We start from the raw sequence: 23,114 nt of genomic DNA, 5'->3' as shown, positions 1-23,114 counted from the left end.
AAAGAAATAAATCCAAATGCAGAATTTGTAGCATATACAAATCATTTTTTAAACCTGGCATGTTTACACGTAGCTTCTACAGCTATCAATTCCACCACATTTTTTGAAACTATAGAACAGTTGTTTTCTTCTTCCACTCATAGATGGAATGTTTTACATTCTGTCATTGGTCAAGGTGTTAAACGCAGTGTTGAAACTCGCTAGAGCGCTAGAGCTGCCGCGGTAACTATAGTAAAACAACATTTTTTTTACATTTTAAGCGCTTTGGAAAAATTGACATCTGAAGAAGAAAATAGTAAAACGAGATCAGATGCTGGAATATTGCTCAATTCTATGCAATCTTTTTCTTTTCTATGTTACCTTCATTTATGGGAACCCGTCCTTTTGGAAATTAATGACGCTCAAAATTACCTGCAAATAAAAGGGTTAAATGTCCACCAATGCCATATAAAATTAAATTCTTTGCAAACACATTTCATGGAACAAAGAAATACGCTAGTACAAAACGCTGTTATAGCAGCCAAAATAATTTGTGAAGAGTTGGAGATATTGACTGAGCGTCAAGTTGGAAGGAGAAAAAATATGAGTGGGGAAAATTCGCGAGACGTGGGGTTATCCTTAGAAGAAGAAGAAGTACGAAGAGAAATGTTTTCATCTATGGACAGAATTATAAAGGAAATAAAAGAACGCTTCGATCAGTTGCATGGCTTTGTAAGAAAATATTCGTGTATAATACCGTGTAACCTACTAAATGAAGAATTTGAATGTCAAATAAATGACTTGATTGACATTGATAAAGAACAGTTCCATATTGAAAGAAAAAGGATCCAGGTTTTTATGGCTGTACATACACTAAAAGAAGAGGCAAAACATTGGAAAAACGGGGAGAAGGGCCCTCTTGATCTGCTAAAATTTATTCAGCAGTATAGGTTGGAAAATTCTGTTCCCAACATTGTAATTTTGTTAAGAATATTTTTAACAATTTCAATCAGTGTCACTAGTTGCGAAAGAAGCTTCTCAAAATTGAAGTTGATAAAAAATTATCTTCATTCGACAATGAGTCAATTAAGACTACAAAATCTTGCAATATTGTCAATAGAACAAGAAATTACAAATAATATAAATTTTGAGAGCATTACACACGATTTTTCTAGTATGAAAGCTAGAAGAGTAGATATTATATAAATATGTTTACGAGTGCATACAAATATGTCTAAAAAAATTTACTCTGTGTATTAATTAATATTGATTAAATAACTTAATAATTTATTTATGTGTATTAATTTATAAAAACCACTATTTGATTGACTTATAATAGAAAGGGCGGCAAACTGGAGATCGCCCCGGGCGGCAAAAGTTCTAGATACGCCACTGTATACCATAATGAGTCATTCACTTGGGTAACGGTGGTTCGAAATTTTTACTCCCTCTAAGACTAAAGTTACCCCATTCACACTCCTTCACATTGTTTATATTTTCTAAGTTGCAAATTTTTCTCAACCAATCATATTTCTCCCGTCCTTTCACGAAAATCCAATCCTCCTCCTTCTCCTCGTATGACGTTATATACTTTCTTATTACATCTTTATACTTGTAATAAGGTGAATGACCGTCGGTCCAATTGAATCCATGGCGATTAAAATAAAGCCAACTTTAAAAAAAATTATATACAGAACTGTTCGAGATTGGGAGGAGCAGAAAATGTTGCGAAGTAGATTCCGCATTTCTCTGTTATATCTCCCATCTCTATTGCGCTCACAATAGACGGCTAGACCGACAGCGTCTAGCCGCTCTATCTGTCTCTCTCTCCGCGGCGCGCTTGCGCGTCTTCTGGCCCTGGCGCGTCGCGGCCGCGAAGCGACACTACTTGCGCGCTTGGCCACTAGGTGGCCAGCGCCCGCGGCAGCTCTCTCGCTGGCAAGATTAGTGTCGCGTAATTATATAGATGGGTCCTTGATAAGGACCCATCGCACCCCAACACTTGCTCGACAGCAGCGTAGCAGCAGCAACAGCAGCAGGTTTTGACGCCTTCTAGGCTTATTTTTGACGCCTCAACGGCAGCGCCTCCACGGCCTTCAAAAGAGCGCCTCCACCGGCGAACTCTACGGGTACATACTTTGGTAAGTATCACCCACCACCCACTGCCAACCAAGAGGGGACTACCCCTCTGCGGCATTTCCTCCCTCCTAAGGGAAATTTCTCCGGGGACTGCCCGGGAGAAGTCCAACCCTCTCCTTCCCCTCCACACTGCCTCCGAGGACTACCTCGGACCCAGTGTTCCGACCCTCAAATCCAGGGCTCTCGACGAGTCGGGTAGTGGGAGGGGTAGATTCACCCTAGGGGTTGGGGTGGCTCGGAGCCACCATAGCTCTGGGAGAAGGGGCTGAGGGGTAAGGGGACTTCCCCTTCCCTAAATCCACCCCTCCTACTTCGCTTCCTCCCGTGGCTGGGGATTTTACTAGGGAATACCCTAGGAAAAATTGTCCAGTCAGGGAGTGTCTAAGTCCGCGTTCCTTTCTGGGGAATTCGAGTCTCTACGGTTATTGGGAATATTCGTATATCGAAATTCCCTAGAATCTGACGACGACAAATTCCCTAGAAAGTCGATTTTCTTAGTCTAAGCGGTTCTTTGTGTAAATATTGTAAAATTTTGTATAATTTTAATTTATTTTGAATAAATACTCTTTTACCTCGTACATTTGTCTTCGAACTTTTATTCTCAGATATAACCTTCCCTTCTGACCACAGGGCTGGAGCCTACTTGGGCACTGTCTCGCACAAATTTTTGGTCCTTCGAGCCGGATTTCCGGCAACAAACGTTCGAAGTGCATCAGTGTCCCTGAGTGGGCATTCCGTACTGTGGTTTGGATTGTGGTTTGTTCTGGAATAGAGTTTCGAAATGGCTAGCGCAGGGGAATTATTAGAAGCAATCAATTACGTGCCCATGATTCGGGGTGAATTCGTTCGGTTGGTCGTTAACATCAAGAAGCGTGGAGTGCACAATTTCACCATTCCCTTCTTGGAGGATAGGCTAGCAGCCTTAGAGAAGTGGCTTAACGTGTTGCATAAAACTCACGTTAAGATCACTACTCACACTAAACCGGCCGAATTAGCTAAAATGGAGTACGTAACCGATAATTGGTATCAAGCGGCCCTTGATGCCCATAGTGACGCGGAAGAATTTATCCTAGGACATCTAGATGAACTTCGACCCAATCAGGGCATGTCGGCATCCGGTCCCACTGTGCTTTCAGGCGAAATAAACCACATTAGGCTTCCAGTTATTGATTTACCGAAGTTTTCCGGGGATTATTTAGAATGGAACAACTTTTATGAAACGTTTAGTTCCATTGTTCACGACAAGGTGTATGTCTCCGGTCGGGACAAGTTCCATTACCTAAAATCCTGTTTGCAAGGAGAAGCAGCTACGGTCATTAAATCTTTAGCGATCACTTCCGAGAACTATGAGATAGCATGGGACACTCTGGTAGCTCGGTACACTGACAAACGGATGATCACGGATACGTTCTTAGATCAAATCTCGCAAGTACCCACGCTTCGGGGTGACAATTTTAAGGTTCTGAAAGAAGTTAGGGACTCAGTTACGGTTGCTCTCAACGCCCTCAAAACTATGGGATACGGCGTCGATCAATGGGATCCCATAATTGTTCATTCGCTGAAGAACAAACTGGATGACACCCTTCGTTTAGCCTGGGAAATGTATCTAGGAAGCAGCAAGGATTATCCCTCGTTCATTCAATTCTCTGAGTTTCTAACGCGTCATATTAACTCCTTGCAATCATTAGGTAACAAACCTAAAACTTCCAAAAAGGAATCGGGGAGATCCTTGAAGTCACACGCTACTAGCGTGAATAGTACCGGTTGCGCTCACTGTGGTAGTAACCATTTCTTGTATCAGTGCAAGGACTACCTTGCATTGACCCCTTAGGCCCGTTCAAAGTTCGCATTTTCACAGAATCTTTGCATCAACTGTCTGAGGCCCGGGCATAGTTGCTCCAATTGCTCTTCTTCGTCACGATGCAGGAAATGTAGTAAAATGCATCATACTTTATTACATTTTGACAAATCTGGCACCGGGGGGAGCAAGGCACGGGGGTCTACCCCCGCGGTCAACTCCTTTTCCGAGCCAGAACCCTCTAGTTCGAATACTACAACACATCTTAGTGTTTCCGACACCCGATCAGTGCTTTTGGCCACCTTTTCTGCCAGAATCAACGCTCATGACGGTTCTCGTATTATAGTCCGCGGTTTAGTTGACACGGGCTCCGAAACTTCCTTCATTTCGGAAAATCTAGCTCAACAACTACGGGTATCACGAAAACGTGTCAACGCAACCATTCATGGCGTCTCTCTGAATTCGGCTCAAAACGTTCGAGCAGAGGTACAGATTACGCTGCATTCTCTATCACGACACGGTGTCTCGTTGGACGTAACTGCATTGATCCTACCAAGGATTACTCAGTATATGCCTCCGACTTATTCTCCGTCGTCTTTTCCAGCACTTAGCAAAATTGATCTGGCTGATAACTTCGCTTCAACCAGGGCTCCAATTGATGTGCTCATTGGTGCAGACTATCTTGCAGCATTGATGGAAGGCCCGTACATGCATTCTCCTGATCATACGTTGCTTGCTCAGCGGACTATTTTTGGGTGGATCGTTTCGGGGGTCGTACCCAAGGCTGGTCGCTCTCATAGTGTCACGGTGCATCATTGCTTTGAGGTAGAAAAAACTCTTCGCGACTTCTGGGAACTGGAAGAAGTTCCGGAAGTCAAACCCATGTCCACAGAGGACTCCCTCTGTGAACAACATTTTGTGAATACGGTATCACGCACCTCTTCAGGCCGTTTTGTCGTTGCTTTACCTTTTCGATCCGACATCGAGAAGCACAGCTTAGGTTCTTCCTCTCGGGTAGCAGAGAAAACCTTAACACGAATACTTCGGCGATTGGAAACCTCTCCAGAACAAGCTGAAAGTTATTCTCAATTCTTACAGGAGTATCAAGTGTTAGGACATATGTCTCCTGTTCCTTTGAACTCTGATTTTCGCGTCTTTCTACCTCATCATGCAGTTTTTAAGACCGAGAACCAGAAAACAAAGATTCGCGTTGTATTCAACGCATCTTCTAAAACCTCTACTGGCGTATCGCTTAACGACACGTTATTCATTGGACCCAAGCTCCAGCAGGACATCACGCGGATCCTAATGAATTGGCGTGCCTTTCGATATGTTGGCGTGACGGACATTGTTAAAATGTTCCGACAGATTCTTGTGCGTTTTGAGGACCGCAAGTATCAGAACATTTTATGGAAGACTGATTCCGGTGAGCTTCAGGCTTTCGAACTCAACACGGTGACCTACGGTACGGGACCGGCACCTTTCTTATCCTCGCGAGTTTTGCGCGAATTAGCTTCCACGGATGGGGCTGACTTCCCTCTCGCACAGGATGTGTTATTAAATTCTACTTATGTATACGACATACTGTTTGGGGCCCATGACTTAAAGCAACTTAGTTCGGTCAGGGAACAACTCATCGCTCTACTGGCGAAAGGGGGCTTCTCCTTAAGCAAATGGGCATTCAATCAACCGGGGTCTTCCTCGGTTGAACCTACCGAGCTGCACTCTTTCTTTGAGGATCCTGCTGGATCAAGTAAAGTCTTGGGCATATATTGGGATCACGGGGATGATAGCTTCCGCTTCCGTGCTTCTCCTTCTCACATTGGTGTACTAACCAAACGCATCCTCCTATCAGAGAATGCCAAGATCTTCGATCCATTGGGATGGATCTCTCCAATAGTCATCACCTTAAAGCAGTTAATGCAATCCACCTGGTTGCTTAAACTCTCTTGGGATGAAGAAATTCCCGAGCCTATTCAGTCAAAATGGCTCAAGTGCTATGAGCAGCTCCGAGACTTACAGACTTTACGGATCCCACGGTGGACTGGACAATCACTTACTACTGGAAAACGCGAATTAATTGGATTTTGCGACGCCTCAGAGCTTGCGTACGGGGCGGTCGTTTATGAACGCCTCACTGATGAGGACGGTCAACTCTCGGTACATTTAGTAATGTCCAAAACAAAGGTCGCTCCGATCAAGACCACTTCAATCCCTCGTCTGGAGTTGGTCGCCGCTGCCCTTCTTGTCAAATTATTGGTTCACGTCAAGGGAAGCTTGGTCGGGAGTTGTGATGCGATTCGTTGCTATTCAGATTCGCAGGTCGCTTTAGCTTGGATAGCAAAGCAACCCGTACATTGGAAGACGTTTGTGGCCAATCGCGTTTCATATATCCAAACACATTTATCGGAAGCCAGCTGGCATTATGTACACACTAAATCGAATCCTGCAGACTTGTGTTCAAGAGGAACCAGTGCTCAACAGTTATCAGAGGACTCACTTTGGTGGCATGGGCCTGCTTTCCTCCGTGAGCACACCATAAATCCCGTTCAGATCTTTGAAACCGCGGAAGAAAGTCGGAAGGTAGCGTTAACCGCTCAACTAGACACAACTGAGTGTTGGTTTTTTGATAAGTTTTCGTCTTGGTCTAAACTGGTCCTAGTCATGGCCTATGTTCTTCGATTTGTCCAGCGGACCAGGAAAACCGGCCAATGGGAGGACTCCCTCCTGTCTGCATCGGACATTCGCAGTTCGATTGAAGCCTTGGTAAAGGTTGTTCAACGAACACACTTCGCGAGCGAAATCTCAGCCTTGAATCATGGGTTACGTATACCGTCGCGGTCAAAGCTTCTTTCCTTACATCCGGTCATTGATTCACAAGGAATCTTAAGAATAGGGGGACGGCTTCGGAACGCCGAAATTTCTGAACAAATGAAACACCCCATTATATTACCGGACTGTCATTTAACTGCCATACTCATTAGACAAACCCACCTAGAGACACTTCACGGGGGACTCCAATTAACCTTGTCCACGTTGCGGCAAAGGTTTTGGGTCGTGAATGCGCGAAATCTAGTGAAATCATGTGTTCATAAATGCATCACGTGTGTTCGCGAACGCGCTAAACTCGGTAGCCAACTTATGGGTTCACTTCCTGCCGCTCGGGTTTCTCGCAGTTTCACTTTCGAACACACCGGAGTAGACTATGCCGGGCCCTTTTCGGTGAAATTACATCACGGTCGTAATGCAAAAGCCATAAAATGCTACGTGGCCGTGTTCGTATGTCTATCTACCCGTGCTGTTCACTTGGAACTTGTCTCCAGACTGGATACCGAGGCCTTCCTCGCCACGCTGACTCGATTTATCTCTCGTCGTGGAAAACCCGCCGTCATATATTCAGACAACGGCCTCAACTTTCAAGGAGCGGACGCAGAACTCAAACGCGCCTACCGATGCTCCTTAGAAGCTGCACGCGCTCAGAACACCGATTCCATCAGTAAAATCGAGTGGAAATTCATTCCGGTCGCTACTCCCCACTGGGGCGGTTTTTGGGAAAGTGCCGTAAAAAGCATGAAGCACCACCTGAAGCGCTCCCTCGGAGTTTTCGTGCCTAATTTCGAGGAAATGGCCACACTATTGACCAAGATTGAGGCCTGTTTAAATTCACGACCTATATCGCGGTTACATGATGATCCAGAGTCGTTGGACGTACTCACTCCGGGGCATTTTTTGTCAGGACGGGCGTTAAATTCCCCACCTGAATTATCCACCTTGGATTTACGAGAATCATCATTAAACCGTTGGCAAACCGTAAATCGAATCACCGAGACCTTTTGGAAGAAGTGGTCTTCCGAATACTTACACACTCTGCAACATAGACCGAAATGGCAGAACTCTAACTCGGAATTCGGTGAAGGAGATTTAGTGCTTGTCAAAGTACCTAACAATCCTCCCCGTATGTGGACCTTGGGGCGGATTCTCAAACTAGTTCCCGGGGTGGACGGAGTAGCTCGCGTAGCTGTCCTTAAAACCGCGAGAAAAGAGATTCAACGGAGTCTCTCGCAACTCTGTAAACTCCCTTCTTAGCCCTTGCTTTGGGGTCGCATCAGGGTCTATCTTTACCCTGCCTTACGGCATCCTGGGACTCTTCAGGTTGTCATCTTTCCTTCTCAAGCTTCCTGGGATTAGTCAGGTCGCTTAACTCTCTCCTTCTTGGCTTCCTGGGACTCTTCAGGTTGTCTATTCTCTTTCCTGGTTTCCTGGGACTCTTCAGGTCGTCCTGCTCTGTTTTATATCTTTTATTTTTATTTTTGTTTGTAAATAAATTTGGTTTAAACTGATTACACTCTTTCTTCCTTGTCTTGACGCTATCGCGTCAACGGGGGGAGTTTGTTCGAGATTGGGAGGAGCAGAAAATGTTGCGAAGTAGATTCCGCATTTCTCTGTTATATCTCCCATCTCTATTGCGCTCACAATAGACGGCTAGACCGACAGCGTCTAGCCGCTCTATCTGTCTCTCTCTCCGCGGCGCGCTTGCGCGTCTTCTGGCCCTGGCGCGTCGCGGCCGCGAAGCGACACTACTTGCGCGCTTGGCCACTAGGTGGCCAGCGCCCGCGGCAGCTCTCTCGCTGGCAAGATTAGTGTCGCGTAATTATATAGATGGGTCCTTGATAAGGACCCATCGCACCCCAACACTTGCTCGACAGCAGCGTAGCAGCAGCAACAGCAGCAGGTTTTGACGCCTTCTAGGCTTATTTTTGACGCCTCAACGGCAGCGCCTCCACGGCCTTCAAAAGAGCGCCTCCACCGGCGAACTCTACGGGTACATACTTTGGTAAGTATCACCCACCACCCACTGCCAACCAAGAGGGGACTACCCCTCTGCGGCATTTCCTCCCTCCTAAGGGAAATTTCTCCGGGGACTGCCCGGGAGAAGTCCAACCCTCTCCTTCCCCTCCACACTGCCTCCGAGGACTACCTCGGACCCAGTGTTCCGACCCTCAAATCCAGGGCTCTCGACGAGTCGGGTAGTGGGAGGGGTAGATTCACCCTAGGGGTTGGGGTGGCTCGGAGCCACCATAGCTCTGGGAGAAGGGGCTGAGGGGTAAGGGGACTTCCCCTTCCCTAAATCCACCCCTCCTACTTCGCTTCCTCCCGTGGCTGGGGATTTTACTAGGGAATACCCTAGGAAAAATTGTCCAGTCAGGGAGTGTCTAAGTCCGCGTTCCTTTCTGGGGAATTCGAGTCTCTACGGTTATTGGGAATATTCGTATATCGAAATTCCCTAGAATCTGACGACGACAAATTCCCTAGAAAGTCGATTTTCTTAGTCTAAGCGGTTCTTTGTGTAAATATTGTAAAATTTTGTATAATTTTAATTTATTTTGAATAAATACTCTTTTACCTCGTACATTTGTCTTCGAACTTTTATTCTCAGATATAACCTTCCCTTCTGACCACAGGGCTGGAGCCTACTTGGGCACTGTCTCGCACAGAACATTATTTTTTATCGTTTAAAAAAAAATACTTACTCATTCTTTTCTCTCTCGAGATCGCTTAACCAAGCTTCTTGAAATGGTGGGGAATATGCATTGTGATACACTTCATTATCACGCAACACCGCAAATTCTTTAACTATAAAAGTTTTGTCGGTCAATACAAAACCTTGAAAATCAACGAATGTCGGTGTCATTATCGTCAGTCCCTCGATGCAATACTGAACGATCTTTCTTTTTTGTCGCATGTAAGACATTTCTTTTCCCCCTCTATCAGGGGAACATATATGCTAAACGTATTAAAATTCAATGCTTTTTTTTTTGAGAGGTGATCATTTCTAAGATTTTATTCCCATCGTGATTGTGACCTATAGGTTCATCATAGTATAATACAATAGGAAAAAAATATCTTTTTTTGATTAAGAACGAATGGACTCCTTATCAATGTAACTTTATATTTTAAAGAAACGATAAAGTCTTTCTCTCGACGGAGATATTTCTTCGGAGGCTTCATTTCAGTTTTTTTCTTCGTCGAGAATAGCGCGAGCATAACTATGCATAGAATAACTCACATAATGGATATAGAAGGTTTCTTAGTTTATAAAAAAGAACTTTAATATAAAGATATAGCTATAATTGATTTAACAAGTAACCAAATTTCTTACGCATCTTTTCGTTTACGTGACACTATGAACAACCTTAGTGAGAGAGACAAAAAAACTGTGTGGTATTTGCTCAATATGGTGCATGGTATAAAATACAGTGATACGGGATTCGAGAAATACAAGCAGGAGGATGTAGAAGATTTTATTAGAGATTGCTTAACCTGCGAGAATCCCGTAGTAAACTACAGGGAGGGAATATTGAAAAAAATATATTGAATAGGATGAATGTGGAAAATATTAATTTAGAAGTGTATGGTTGTCCAAAGTTTAAGGATTTAATTAAATTATATGATTTTGAAAAAACACCGTGTAATTTACACGTTCGAAAGAAGAACTTGGACAATGAACGTATCCACTGTCCGTACGAGGAGGTGTCAGTTTTTGCCAAGTGGGTAAAAGTAAAAATGTGATTCTTTCAAACTTATAGGGGGAAAAAAACTATTTAGAGAAGTAAAGAGGAGAAGACAAGTCTTCAAAGCTTCATTCAATCTTATACCGTCGTCGATGCTGCATACAGGAAAAAAATGAGCTGCGAAAAGTGTAAATTAATCATGATTCAAGAGGATATTGTTCCTCTTTCACCCACTCTTCCTAGAGAATTGACAGAGGAATACGTCAATCGAATTAACGATTTTTTCCATCGTTACTTCGAAGAGTATGAACGGAAACTGCATCATTATTTGCATAAAAACTGTAAGCATTTATTTTACAATTTCTTTTTTTACTTTTTCATAATATTTTTTACATTTTTTTTTGATATAGTAAACGAGGAAGAAGAGGAACAGTCTAAGGAAGAAATTGAGTCAAAGAAGACGAGGAAAGAGAAAAACAGACTAAGGAAGATATTGATTCGGAGAAGATTAAGGAAGAAAAGGAAGAGGAAAAATATATTGTGTCAAAGCATACGAAGAAAGGAAGAAGAGGAAGAGGAGAAAAAAGTGGAGAAGGAGGAAGATATTGAGTCAAAGCAGACTAAGAGGGAAGAAAAGGAACCATCACATTTATTTTTTTTTACTATTAAATTTTTTATAGAATAGTTTTTAAAAAACATGAGAAAAAAAGTAGAGGTTAATTGAAATCGAAACAAAAAAAATTATTGAAAAAATATTATTGTAAATATTCCCCTTTCCTATTTCATCTGGAGTAAACGGAAAGAAAGCTAATATGTATTGATTAAGAGAAGAGATCCGTGAAGAAGTTTGCAGGCATAGCCCGGCTTTCTCGCTGCAGATTGTTAGAAAAAAAAATCATTTAAAATGTGTATAAGTGAGAGAAAAACCAAGAAAAAAAACTGAAGGTCGTGAAAAATATGTATTTTTAATAACAATGTGGGTGTTTTATGCCGAAAGGCTTTTTCCCAAAATCTGCGTGTATTTATAGTTAACCGTTCCCTCAATTCCTTTCATAAATAAAAATTAATTTTAAAATATGTGTTCTCCTCTCTCTCTCTCTCTCTCTCTATCTCTCACGTCGAGGGCTGACATCTTTAGGTGGTTAGGGGGGGGGGGGGTGTTAGCGGGGGAATTGAGAGGGTGTCACGTGCTTAATTCCCCCCACCACCAGGATGTCACGTGCTTAATTTTCCCCCACCACCAGTAATGTCACGTGCTTAATTTTCCCCCACTACCAGGAATGTCATGTGCTTAATTTTCCACCACCTCCGAGCTTTCCCCACCACTTAGGAGTGGGGACATTTCCCCTACCTTCCCTCTCCCCGCGGAACCCCGACCCCCTCGCCACCCGGTCATAGAATCCTCTTAGCCACACTACTCACAAGTTTAGCCATAGAGCCGCGCCAAACTCCTTTTCCACGGTATCGGCCGGCTCGATGCAATGGGAAAAAAATTTACTTTTTAACAATTATAATTCATGAAAATTGTTAAATGTTATTACAATTTAACAATTATTTTGAAAAATGTCAAAAAATGCTACACATTACAATTATTATGAAATGAAATAAAAGTAAAACACAAATATTCTCCGTATCAGTAACTGGAAAAAAACCTTATTATATTACTCGAAATGATCATTGAAGTATGACATTTAAAATTCATCAAATAAAAAAAAATTATACGAAAATACATTAAAGATTGATTAATATGAAAAAATGGTTAAAATTTAGGTAAAAACTCGACCATTCTCTTGCAATATCACTACATCAATGGCAATTTGGATTTGCAAATATTACAAAATTCATTAATATACACTATGAATTGCAAAAATCTGACCTAATTTCTATGATGAGAGCCTAATAACTGAAAACGTGAGGCTGCTCGGAAATTTCTTCGGTTATTTTCCAGTATGGAACACCTTAACGAACTGAAATATCCTAAAATATATGCAAAAATAATAACAGGAATAAAATTAGGACTTAATATATCACAATGTAAAATAATTTCAAGAAATAGCTCAAACCCACTATTTTCAAACTTTTTTTATGCAAAATTTGAGTGTAGAAGGTACTTCCGCCTTGAAACTTTTGCAAATTCATATATAATTGTTGATAACTAAATAATTATTGCTCCAGAATGTACTTAAAATAAAAGTTTATTGAAATTGAGTTTTACGCTATGATATTGATCAATCTGACTTTATCTCTGCATTGAGAGGCAAATAACTCAATTTCTCATGCTTCTCGGATATTTCTTCGGCAATAATCTGGTACAATATGTCCGATTGAACACAAATAGATGCTATTAATTATCAACAAATTATGTGGGAATCAAAATTGGGGTTTCTAAGCTATACTACAAAATAACGACCAGAAATGGCTAAAATTGTCCAATTTCAAATTGATTTTCTACAAAATTGGAGTATCGTAGGCGCTTCCGGTTTGAATTTTTTGCAATTTCAGTTATGTCCGAAGAAACATCCGAGGAATACGAGAAATTAAGTTATTTGCCTTTCAATAGTTGCATAAAGTCAGATTTTTCAATATCATAGGGTAAAACTCAATTTCAATAAACTCACCATTTTGGAGCTTTCAGCATTTCGAGCAACTTCAACTTTACAAGAAGAGCAACTACCACTAAGCAACACATTTTTATATGTAATCCGTGTGTCGTGATGCAGCGTTTACCCAAAAACTCGAAGCAAATCAAAATCCTTTTCCTTATTTGGTTTTTAATTTTTATAAAATGCTTATATGTAGCCATTAATTAATTAGATTTGGTAATAAATACAAAAAATGCGTTCTTATTATATCAAATAATGAGTTGAGGTACAATAAACTCAATGTTTTTATATTAATCTGCTAACAAATACATTTTTTTTATTTATTATTGAGTCTAATAAGTTAATGGTTATTAAAGAAAATAACTTGTGATGAAAAAAAAATGAAAAAAATTTAAACTTCGCCAAGACTCGAACCCGAGCCTGCCGTGTGACAAATGGCAGCCTTACCATCTGCGCTACACCGCTCACTTGGTGTACCAAAACCAATGCAGCCTTTTAAAGACTGGGTACAATTCTTTCTTTAACTCATCATAAACGATTAAGAAATAACTGCAATAATAAATAAACTTATTTACACAGTATTATTGCACTAAATTTATGTTTTTAATTTGAAGCATATATTTTGCATGAAGATACGATAGTTTAAGAGTAACCATGCAATACTCTAAATACAAAACTATTCATATGCTCCAATTATCATAAATTATTCGACTACACGTAACATATATTTTAATATTACTTAATTACTTTATGACAATGTAGCATATGAATAGTTTTGTATTTAGAGTACTGCATGGTTACCCTTAAACTATCGTATCTGCATGCAAAATTTATGCTTTAAATTAAAAACAATAAATATAGTGCAATAATGCTGTGTATATAAATGTATTTATTATTACAGCCAATTCTTGATCGTTTATGACGAGTTAATGAAAGAATTGTATTCAGTCTTTAAAAGGCAGTTTTGCTCTTGGTACATCAAGTGAGCGCTGTAGCGCAGGCGGTAAGGTTTCCGTTTGTCATTCGGTGGGCTCGGGTTCGAGTGTCGGTGAAGTTTAAAATTTTTTCATTTTTTTTCATTACAAGGCATTTTTTTTTTAATAACCATTAACTTATTGGACTCAATAATAAATAAAAAACTGCATTTGTTAACAGATTAATATAGTAACATTGAGTTTATTTTACCTCAACTCATTTTTTATAATAAAACGCAATTTTTGTATTTATTACCAAATCTAATTAATTAATGGCTACATTCAACCATTTTATAAAAATTAAAAATCAATTTAAGAAAAGCATTTTTATTTGCTTTGAATTTTTGGGTAAACGCAGCACCACTTCACACAGATGACACGTAAAAATGTCATGGTTAGCGGTAGTCGCTCTTCTTCTAAAGCCAATGTTGCCTGAAGTCCAAATCGCACCTATGCTGACCAGGCATAGCTGTGTTTGTACCGCTTCCCTTCAAATTTTCTATACTGCTGCTGGCTAGCGCTTATCTTCATTTTTGTTGCTAAAAGCTTGATTCTGGCATCACTGCCGTGTGGAACTATTAGTTTGATAATAAAAGCAGAGGTTTAATTTTAAGAGATTGCAACATATAGTAATTAATATAAATACAATTGTAAAAAGAAAAAAAAATTATTTTACATTTCTTAATTTTAAATAAAATCCCACAAAGTACTGTAAAATATCTTACATGTTATATTATATATGTAACCTGTCATCTTCTTTATTTTAATATTCATCTCTATTATCACAGTTTGATCCTCAGCGATGACACAGTAATCATATTATGGTGAATCTATTCTTTTTTTTTAATGTTTGATCTACATAGCTTCCTCCTCAGAAGTGATACAGTAAACACACATTACTATAATTTAATCTGAAACAAAATCCCACAAAGTACTATAAAACATCTTACATTTTATATTATATATATATTAGGGTGGCCATAAAAAAAGAAAATTTTTTCCGGTGTTTTTATTTTGTTAAGAATGATGAAAAAATAGGAATCGAATTTTTTTAGATTTTTTTAAAGCCGTTAAATGGTGCCGATATCGTTTTTAAAGTTAAAAATCCGATGTTCTTCCACTTTATCGAGGTTAGATGTAAACGAAAATTCCAAAAAGCTTTTAATTTGTCAAAAATTATAAAAAAAAGAGATCCTCGAATTTATAGAATTTTTAAAGCCGTTAAAATGTGCCAATATCGATTTTAAAATTAAAAATTTAGATTTATTGAAAACGATTTAACGAAATTATAAATTAATATTGTGTTTTGAAAAGTCCTTTAGTTAAATTACAAGAAAATGTAATAAAAAAAACATTAATCCAGCACAATATTAATTTATAATTTTGTTAAATCGTTTTCAATAAATCTAAATTTTTAATTTTAAAAACGATATCGGCACCATTTAACGGCTTCAAAAAAATCTAAAAAAATTTGATTCCTATTTTTTCATCATTCTTAACAAAATAAAAGCACCGGAAAAAATTTTCGACTTTTATGGCCACCCTAATATATATATATATATATATATATATACAGGGTTAGGCACTTAAGCCGCCCCAGCGCCGAATGCATGTTAGAATCGGCTATGGAGAGGCTAGGTGGGGGGCCGCGAAGAGTCAAGCGCTGATTGGCGAAGAATAGAAAGAGAGGGAAGCTGCACAGAGTGAGAGAGAACTATACGCTAACACGCGAATAAGCGTATCGCTACCTCTCTGTCACTCCTGATACTTTCTCTACGCTACTCGACGCTGTCTCCCTCCTTCCCTCTCTCTCGCACTTGCTGTGACGCTCTATGATGACATTTTCATCAATTTTCTTAAGTGATTCGCGGTCACTATCTTTTCCTCGCCACCTTGCGGTAGATAGCCAAGCGCGTTTTTTTAAGTGGTTTCCCCGGTAGGCCTAGTCCACTGTGCAATTAGCATTTATAAATGCTCGAAATGCCTCCCTCTTTGTTTAACGCAGAGTTCGGCTCTTCGAGCAATGTCGCGCGTTGCGCGGTACACCATTTCTGGATCCAGTTTTATAACATTAAAAGCTGCGGTAATTGCATCGCGTACCTCTCTTTCTGAGGTATCACGTTTATCCTCGACTTTCCTTTTAATATGGCCCTATAGAAAATAATCCAGTGGATTCAGATCTGGTGAACGCGGCGGCCAGGTGATTGGGCCACCACGACCCATCCACCTATCCGGGAATTGCGCATCTAATATGGAACGCACGCGTATATGAAAATGTGCAGGAGCCCCATCGTGCTGGAAAATAATATTTTCCCGCACAACGAGAGGCACATCTTCGAGTAGCAATGGTAATTGCTCCTCAAGAAACCGTGCATACCTTTCGCCGTCTAACCTTTTCGGGGAAAAGGAGGGCCCAATCTAAATAACATACAAACGATATTCATATAAATAATTAAATTTTTATAGTAGTTGGTTTTCTTAAGAATTCAAGAGAAAGTAAACCCACCACAGTGTTTCCAATTAAGCCTGCCCACACGTTGATTGTCCAACGGAATTGGAAGGCGCCAACCCTGACGGCGTGAGGATCCTCCGTGCCCCAATGCACGTAATTTTTGGGATTAAAAACACCGTTCGGCGTAAAAGTCGATTCATCTGACCACAATATGCGATCAGAGAATCTCTCGTCTCTTCTTAATTGGGCCAGAAATCCTAGATGAAATACGCAAAAATAAACAAGCAAGCATTAAGTTGAAATTAATTTTTCTACAAATTTTAATTGGCATATTAACCAAGTTAATAATCTTACCTTCGCAAAAATTAACTCTTGGCTGAAAATCCCTGGCCAGCAATTGATGCACACGTTGTAGGTGATATGGGTGATATCCATTTCTATGAAGTACCCGGCAAACTGTTCTCGTACTTGTTTGGCACATCCTTGATAGTTCGCGAACAGAGAATCGCGGATTTTCCACCACTTTTTCCAATATACATGTGGATATAGTTTTGTCACTATTACGTGCCCTTTTAAACTCGACCACCCTACCTGTCAGTCTAAAACGACGGATAACTCGTAAAATGACCTTATGGTCAGGGTGTCGCCGTTGTGGATACCTCTCGCGGTATAATTTCACTACACGTCTTGCAATTTCACCAGCAGCACTATATGCGAAAACCATATCTACGTATTCTCTCCTTAAAAATCTACTAAACTTTGGAGGAGCCATGCTTAACCACCTAATGGACGGACTAGAAGCAACTGCGAGGTATTGATATTCTTACATTAAAATATCAACATTAGGCGGCAAAAGATAAAGAATCGTTTTTTTCAACGCGTAAGCCCAGCGAGGTCTTTGACGTACAACGGATAATTGCATTTGAATTGTTATTAAAGGTTTTAATTCCTGTAAGTATCTGATGTTAGCCGTCAAAGACCTCGCTGGGCTTACGCGTTGAAAAAAACGATTCTTTATCTTTTGCCGCCTAATGTTGATATTTTAATGTAAGAATATCAATACCTCGCAGTTGCTTCTAGTCCGTCCATTAGGTGGTTAAGCATGGCTCCTCCAAAGTTTAGTAGATTTTTAAGGAGAGAATACGTAGATATGGTTTTCGCATATAGTGCTGCTGGTGAAATTGCAAGACGTGTAGTGAAATTATACCGCGAGAGGTATCCACAACGGCGACACCCTGACCATAAGGTCATTTTACGAGTTATCCGTCGTTTTAGACTGACAGGTAGGGTGGTCGAGTTTAAAAGGGCACGTAATAGTGACAAAACTATATCCACATGTATATTGGAAAAAGTGGTGGAAAATCCGCGATTCTCTGTTCGCGAACTATCAAGGATGTGCCAAACAAGTACGAGAACAGTTTGCCGGGTACTTCATAGAAATGGATATCACCCATATCACCTACAACGTGTGCATCAATTGCTGGCCAGGGATTTTCAGCCAAGAGTTAATTTTTGCGAAGGTAAGATTATTAACTTGGTTAATATGCCAATTAAAATTTGTAGAAAAATTAATTTCAACTTAATGCTTGCTTGTTTATTTTTGCGTATTTCATCTAGGATTTCTGGCCCAATTAAGAAGAGACGAGAGATTCTCTGATCGCATATTGTGGTCAGATGAATCGACTTTTACGCCGAACGGTGTTTTTAATCCCAAAAATTACGTGCATTGGGGCACGGAGGATCCTCACGCCGTCAGGGTTGGCGCCTTCCAATTCCGTTGGACAATCAACGTGTGGGCAGGCTTAATTGGAAACACTGTGGTGGGTTTACTTTCTCTTGAATTCTTAAGAAAACCAACTACTATAAAAATTTAATTATTTATATGAATATCGTTTGTATGTTATTTAGATTGGGCCCTCCTTTTCCCCGAAAAGGTTAGACGGCGAAAGGTATGCACGGTTTCTTGAGGAGCAATTACCATTGCTACTCGAAGATGTGCCTCTCGTTGTGCGGGAAAATATTATTTTCCAGCACGATGGGGCTCCTGCACATTTTCATATACGCGTGCGTTCCATATTAGATGCGCAATTCCCGGATAGGTGGATGGGTCGTGGTGGCCCAATCACCTGGCCGCCGCGTTCACCAGATCTGAATCCACTGGATTATTTTCTATAGGGCCATATTAAAAGGAAAGTCGAGGATAAACGTGATACCTCAGAAAGAGAGGTACGCGATGCAATTACCGCAGCTTTTAATGTTATAAAACTGGATCCAGAAATGGTGTACCGCGCAACGCGCGACATTGCTCGAAGAGCCGAACTCTGCGTTAAACAAAGAGGGAGGCATTTCGAGCATTTATAAATGCTAATTGCACAGTGGACTAGGCCTACCGGGGAAACCACTTAAAAAAACGCGCTTGGCTATCTACCGCAAGGTGGCGAGGAAAAGATAGTGACCGCGAATCACTTAAGAAAATTGATGAAAATGTCATCATAGAGCGTCACAGCAAGTGCGAGAGAGAGGGAAGGAGGGAGACAGCGTCGAGTAGCGTAGAGAAAGTATCAGGAGTGACAGAGAGGTAGCGATACGCTTATTCGCGTGTTAGCGTATAGTTCTCTCTCACTCTGTGCAGCTTCCCTCTCTTTCTATTCTTCGCCAATCAGCGCTTGACCCTTCGCGGCCCCCCACCTAACCTCTCCATAGCCGATTCTAACATGAATTCGGCGCTGAGGCGGCTTAAGTGTCTAACCCTGTATATATATATATATATATTCTGTCAGCTTCTTTATTTGTTATCGTATTTACCCAATGTATTGACTTGTTTATTTTAATATTCATCTCAATTAACACAGTTTGATCCTCAGCGATGACACAGTAACCATAATATGGTAAATCTATTCCTTTCATTTTAATGTTCAATCCACATAGCTCCTGTATCAGCACAGTGACATAGTAAACACATTACTATAATTTAATCTGAAATAAAATCCCACAAAGTATCGCAAAATATTTATATCTTACATTTTATATTATAAAATTTATTGTTATACTTATTTAAAATGTTAAGTCTTTTATATACTTTTAAAAATTATTTTTATATACATTTTACAAATTTCGTCACTTTATTTATTCACTTATACCATCAGTATATCAGCTGTCAGTAAGAATAAAACTATCACCTACTCTTTATTTCTTTACAATACTTTATAACTTGTGGTACGATACAATAATACAGAACTCCCTCGATGTATTTCCAATAACTATCCTCACCATTTATTTTTCTCAGCTCGCTTGGAGCTCAATTAGCGGCCGTTACCGAGCCGTCACTAATCCGCGGACAATAGACGACGCAAGAAAAAAATAATGCGCCGTATGAAAAGTTGAAACTTTTTCAAATGGAATTTGTTAAAGTTATAATTATTACTATCATTTTATTTATAATTTTACAAGTTTACTGATACCAAACACGGCATAAATCGGATAACTATTAGTTCGAATATCATAAGAAATATATAATAATTTATGATCAATGTTAAAATTAAGTATTTATGTATATATTTCTTATGATATTCGAACTAAAAGTTATCCGATTTATGCCGTGTTTGGTATCAGTAAACTTGTAAAATTATAAATAAAATGATAGTAATAATTATAATTTTAACAAAATCCATTTGAAAAAGTTTTAACTTTTCATACGGCGTATTATTTTTTTCTTGCGTCGTCTATTGTCCGCGGATTAGTGACGGCTCGGTGACGGCCGCCACTTGAGCTTCGAGCGAGCTGAGAAAAAAAACGCGTCCTGCCCTCGATGTATTTCCATCGCCGGTCCCGAAAGGTGGAAATACAACGAGGGAGTTCTGTACTAATATTTGTCTTGGCTCACGGACCATGCATTATGTATTTTGACATATTATATGCTGCCATTTTTCATATAGTAATTAGAAATATCTATATTGCGGCCCCTCTACAGTCTCTACCCTCTGACGTATTTCCGCGGACCAGTAGTATCAGCAGCGACTATAGCGTACTACCCAAAATAGTACACAGTGGGAAATTGAATCGTGTGTGCTTTTAACTATAGTGTAGTATATCATTTTCCATGTTAAATTACAGAGTGAAACTAGCCGAACCACACACGATTCAATTTCCCACTGTGTACTACGCTATAGGATATGTCGCTTTTGGGTACTACGGTAGTATGTACCGAAAGTACTACACTTGGCAACCTTGGTCATATACAATAGTTATGTTCGGGGCTACCCGCGATCTTCGACATTGTCAAAATGTACTGCTAATAGTATTTACAATACTTTTGTTTGAAAAAGTATGTAATGATAAATTATTATTATTCATTTTCATTGATAAAATATGTAAGTTTATGTTAATATTTGAAGAAAAATTTAAATTATGTTTAAACAAATCTTGTATTGACTTTTATTTGGGCGTCTAGGGCTATCCAATTTTACCTTGACTTAATTTTGAAAAATTGTAGAATAATTTTGGAAAATGGATTTTAAAGGTAAAGAATAGTATTATGCAATGCAATTCTCAAAACTAAAAAAACATTGGTTGTCAAACAAAAAAATCATGAAAATACAGAAAATAGTCATTTTTTGACCATTTAAATTAAAACTTCATAAAAACCTGACATACTGGAGAAATTTCAAAACCCTATTCATTTTAAACTCATAAAAATCTACAAGAATCACACTCGCTATTCTTGAAATTGAGAAAAGTAAAATTTCCCAGGCCTTATTCTGCAATAAATCATTTTTCTCAATAACAGATAAGCAAAAACAATTATATTTCAAAGACTATCATATTGTCCGAATAATATAATGCGAGTCACTGTGTATATATCACTTGAAGATTAATCGTTATCGATTTTCCTCATTATGCACTGATAGTATGTTTATGTATAGTAGCCATATATATATATATATATATATATATATGTATTCTAAAACAATAAAATGAAATTATAGCTGGAGGTGTTTGGTGTGGAGAAGGATATATTAAAATCAACGATAGATTTGGCGAACATCGATGATTGCTCAGCACTGATGAACGTAACTACAATGAGCAGGAGCAGCACTACCGCCTTACCAACCAAGCCTCCGACTACCAGCTACGATTCTTGCAGTATGAATCCATGTATTCATGGGCTCTGCAGTCAGAGCTCCAATTTGTATGAGTATTCGTGCACTTGCGAATACGGTTACGTTGGAAGGAATTGTGAAAACGTTCTAAAACAATGCGAGCTTCTGGTCCCATGCAGAAATGGAGGCACGTGTACGGATATGCACGGATCGTACAAATGTGATTGCCGGCTTGGTTTTAATGGGATAAACTGTGAAAAGCGTGAGTTCTCAGATATTTTCATTACCCTCCTGTACAGTATATACTAGAGTGTCCGTTAAAAAGGCATTGTTTTTATTTGTTTGTTAACTATATCTAACTTGGTGTAGAATCCGATAAAAATGAGATTTGCAAGAGTCTAGCCAATTTAGGTAGTAAAAACCCGTCCCACAGAGGGTTTGAAGTTAAAAACGGGATTTCGTATCGTAAAATGATATTTGGTGACTATTTTACATGTCATTTCTTCATTCTTCAAACGTTTCACACGATAACGTAGCTTTTCTTAGTTAAAGCTTCTCTGAATATGAATCCATAGTGAAATTTATTTTTTGACTTATTACAGCCTTTATTTCCTGTGTTAATATTTTTTAAAATAACGATTTGCAATAAAAATTCATTATAGTCGTATCTTGAATAATTTCTGTCGCTTAGCCTCGGTATCTCCACCCTTGTTCGTTCTAACATTTCTGAAAATGATAAAATTATGGACAAATTTTTTATGATATGCGTTTCATGGGTTAATGCTCTTAAAACATTTATTTATGATGAAAAATCCTTTTATTCTTGTATCTTCTAGACTCTCTCTCTCTATCATTCTATTCCTTCAAAACGTTTAGTTTTTAAGTTAAAAGTAGAGGCCTTAAGAATACATATTCTTAAGGCAGAGCTTAAGGCCTCTACTTTCAACTTAAAAACTGAACGTTTCGAAGGAATAGAATGAGAGAGAGAGAGAGAGAGAGAGAGTCTAGAAGATACAAGAATAAAAGGATTTTTCGTCATAAATGAATGTTTTAAGAGCATTAACCCATGAAATGCATATCATAAAAAATTTGTCCATAATTTTATCATTTCCAGAAATGTTAGAACGAACAAGGGCGGAGATACCGAGGCTAAGCGACAGAAATTATTCAAGATACGGCTATAATGAATTTTTATTGCAAATCGTAATTTTAAATAAAATTAACACAGGAAATAAAGGCTGTAACAAGTCAAAAAATAAATTTCACTATGGATTCATATTCAGAGAACCTTTAACTAAAAAAAGCTACGCTGCCGTGTGAAACGTTCGAACAATGAAGAAATTACATGCAAAATAGTCACCAAATATCATTTTACGATACGAAATCCCGTTTTTAACTTCAAACCTTCGGTGGCACGGGTTTTTACTACCTAAATCGGCTAGACTCTTGCAAATCTCATTTTTATCGGATTCTACACCAAGTTAAATATAGTTAACAAACAAACAATAATAATGCCTTTTTAACAGACACCCTAGTATATACCCTAGTATATACCCTA

The 23,114-nt window shown here is 39.2% G+C and overlaps 1 protein-coding gene across 1 annotated transcript in view; it reads left to right on the top strand.

Annotated features, from left to right (window-relative positions):
• The window catches only part of trol (terribly reduced optic lobes), a 668,955-nt gene that overhangs the window by 409,569 nt on the left and 236,272 nt on the right, over positions 1-23,114 (top strand). Inside the window, exon 56 of the mRNA XM_066737443.1 lies at positions 21,443-21,818. Within this exon, the coding sequence (XP_066593540.1) occupies positions 21,443-21,818 (376 nt within the window). The remainder of the gene's footprint in view (positions 1-21,442; positions 21,819-23,114) is intronic.

Source organism: Prorops nasuta, unplaced genomic scaffold (genome assembly GCF_024137725.1).
Source record: "Prorops nasuta isolate Cenicafe-Biocafe unplaced genomic scaffold, Cenicafe_Pnas_1.2 PNAS00017, whole genome shotgun sequence".
NCBI lineage: Eukaryota > Metazoa > Arthropoda > Insecta > Hymenoptera > Bethylidae > Prorops > Prorops nasuta.
This window is presented reverse-complemented; position numbering and strand designations above follow the sequence as displayed.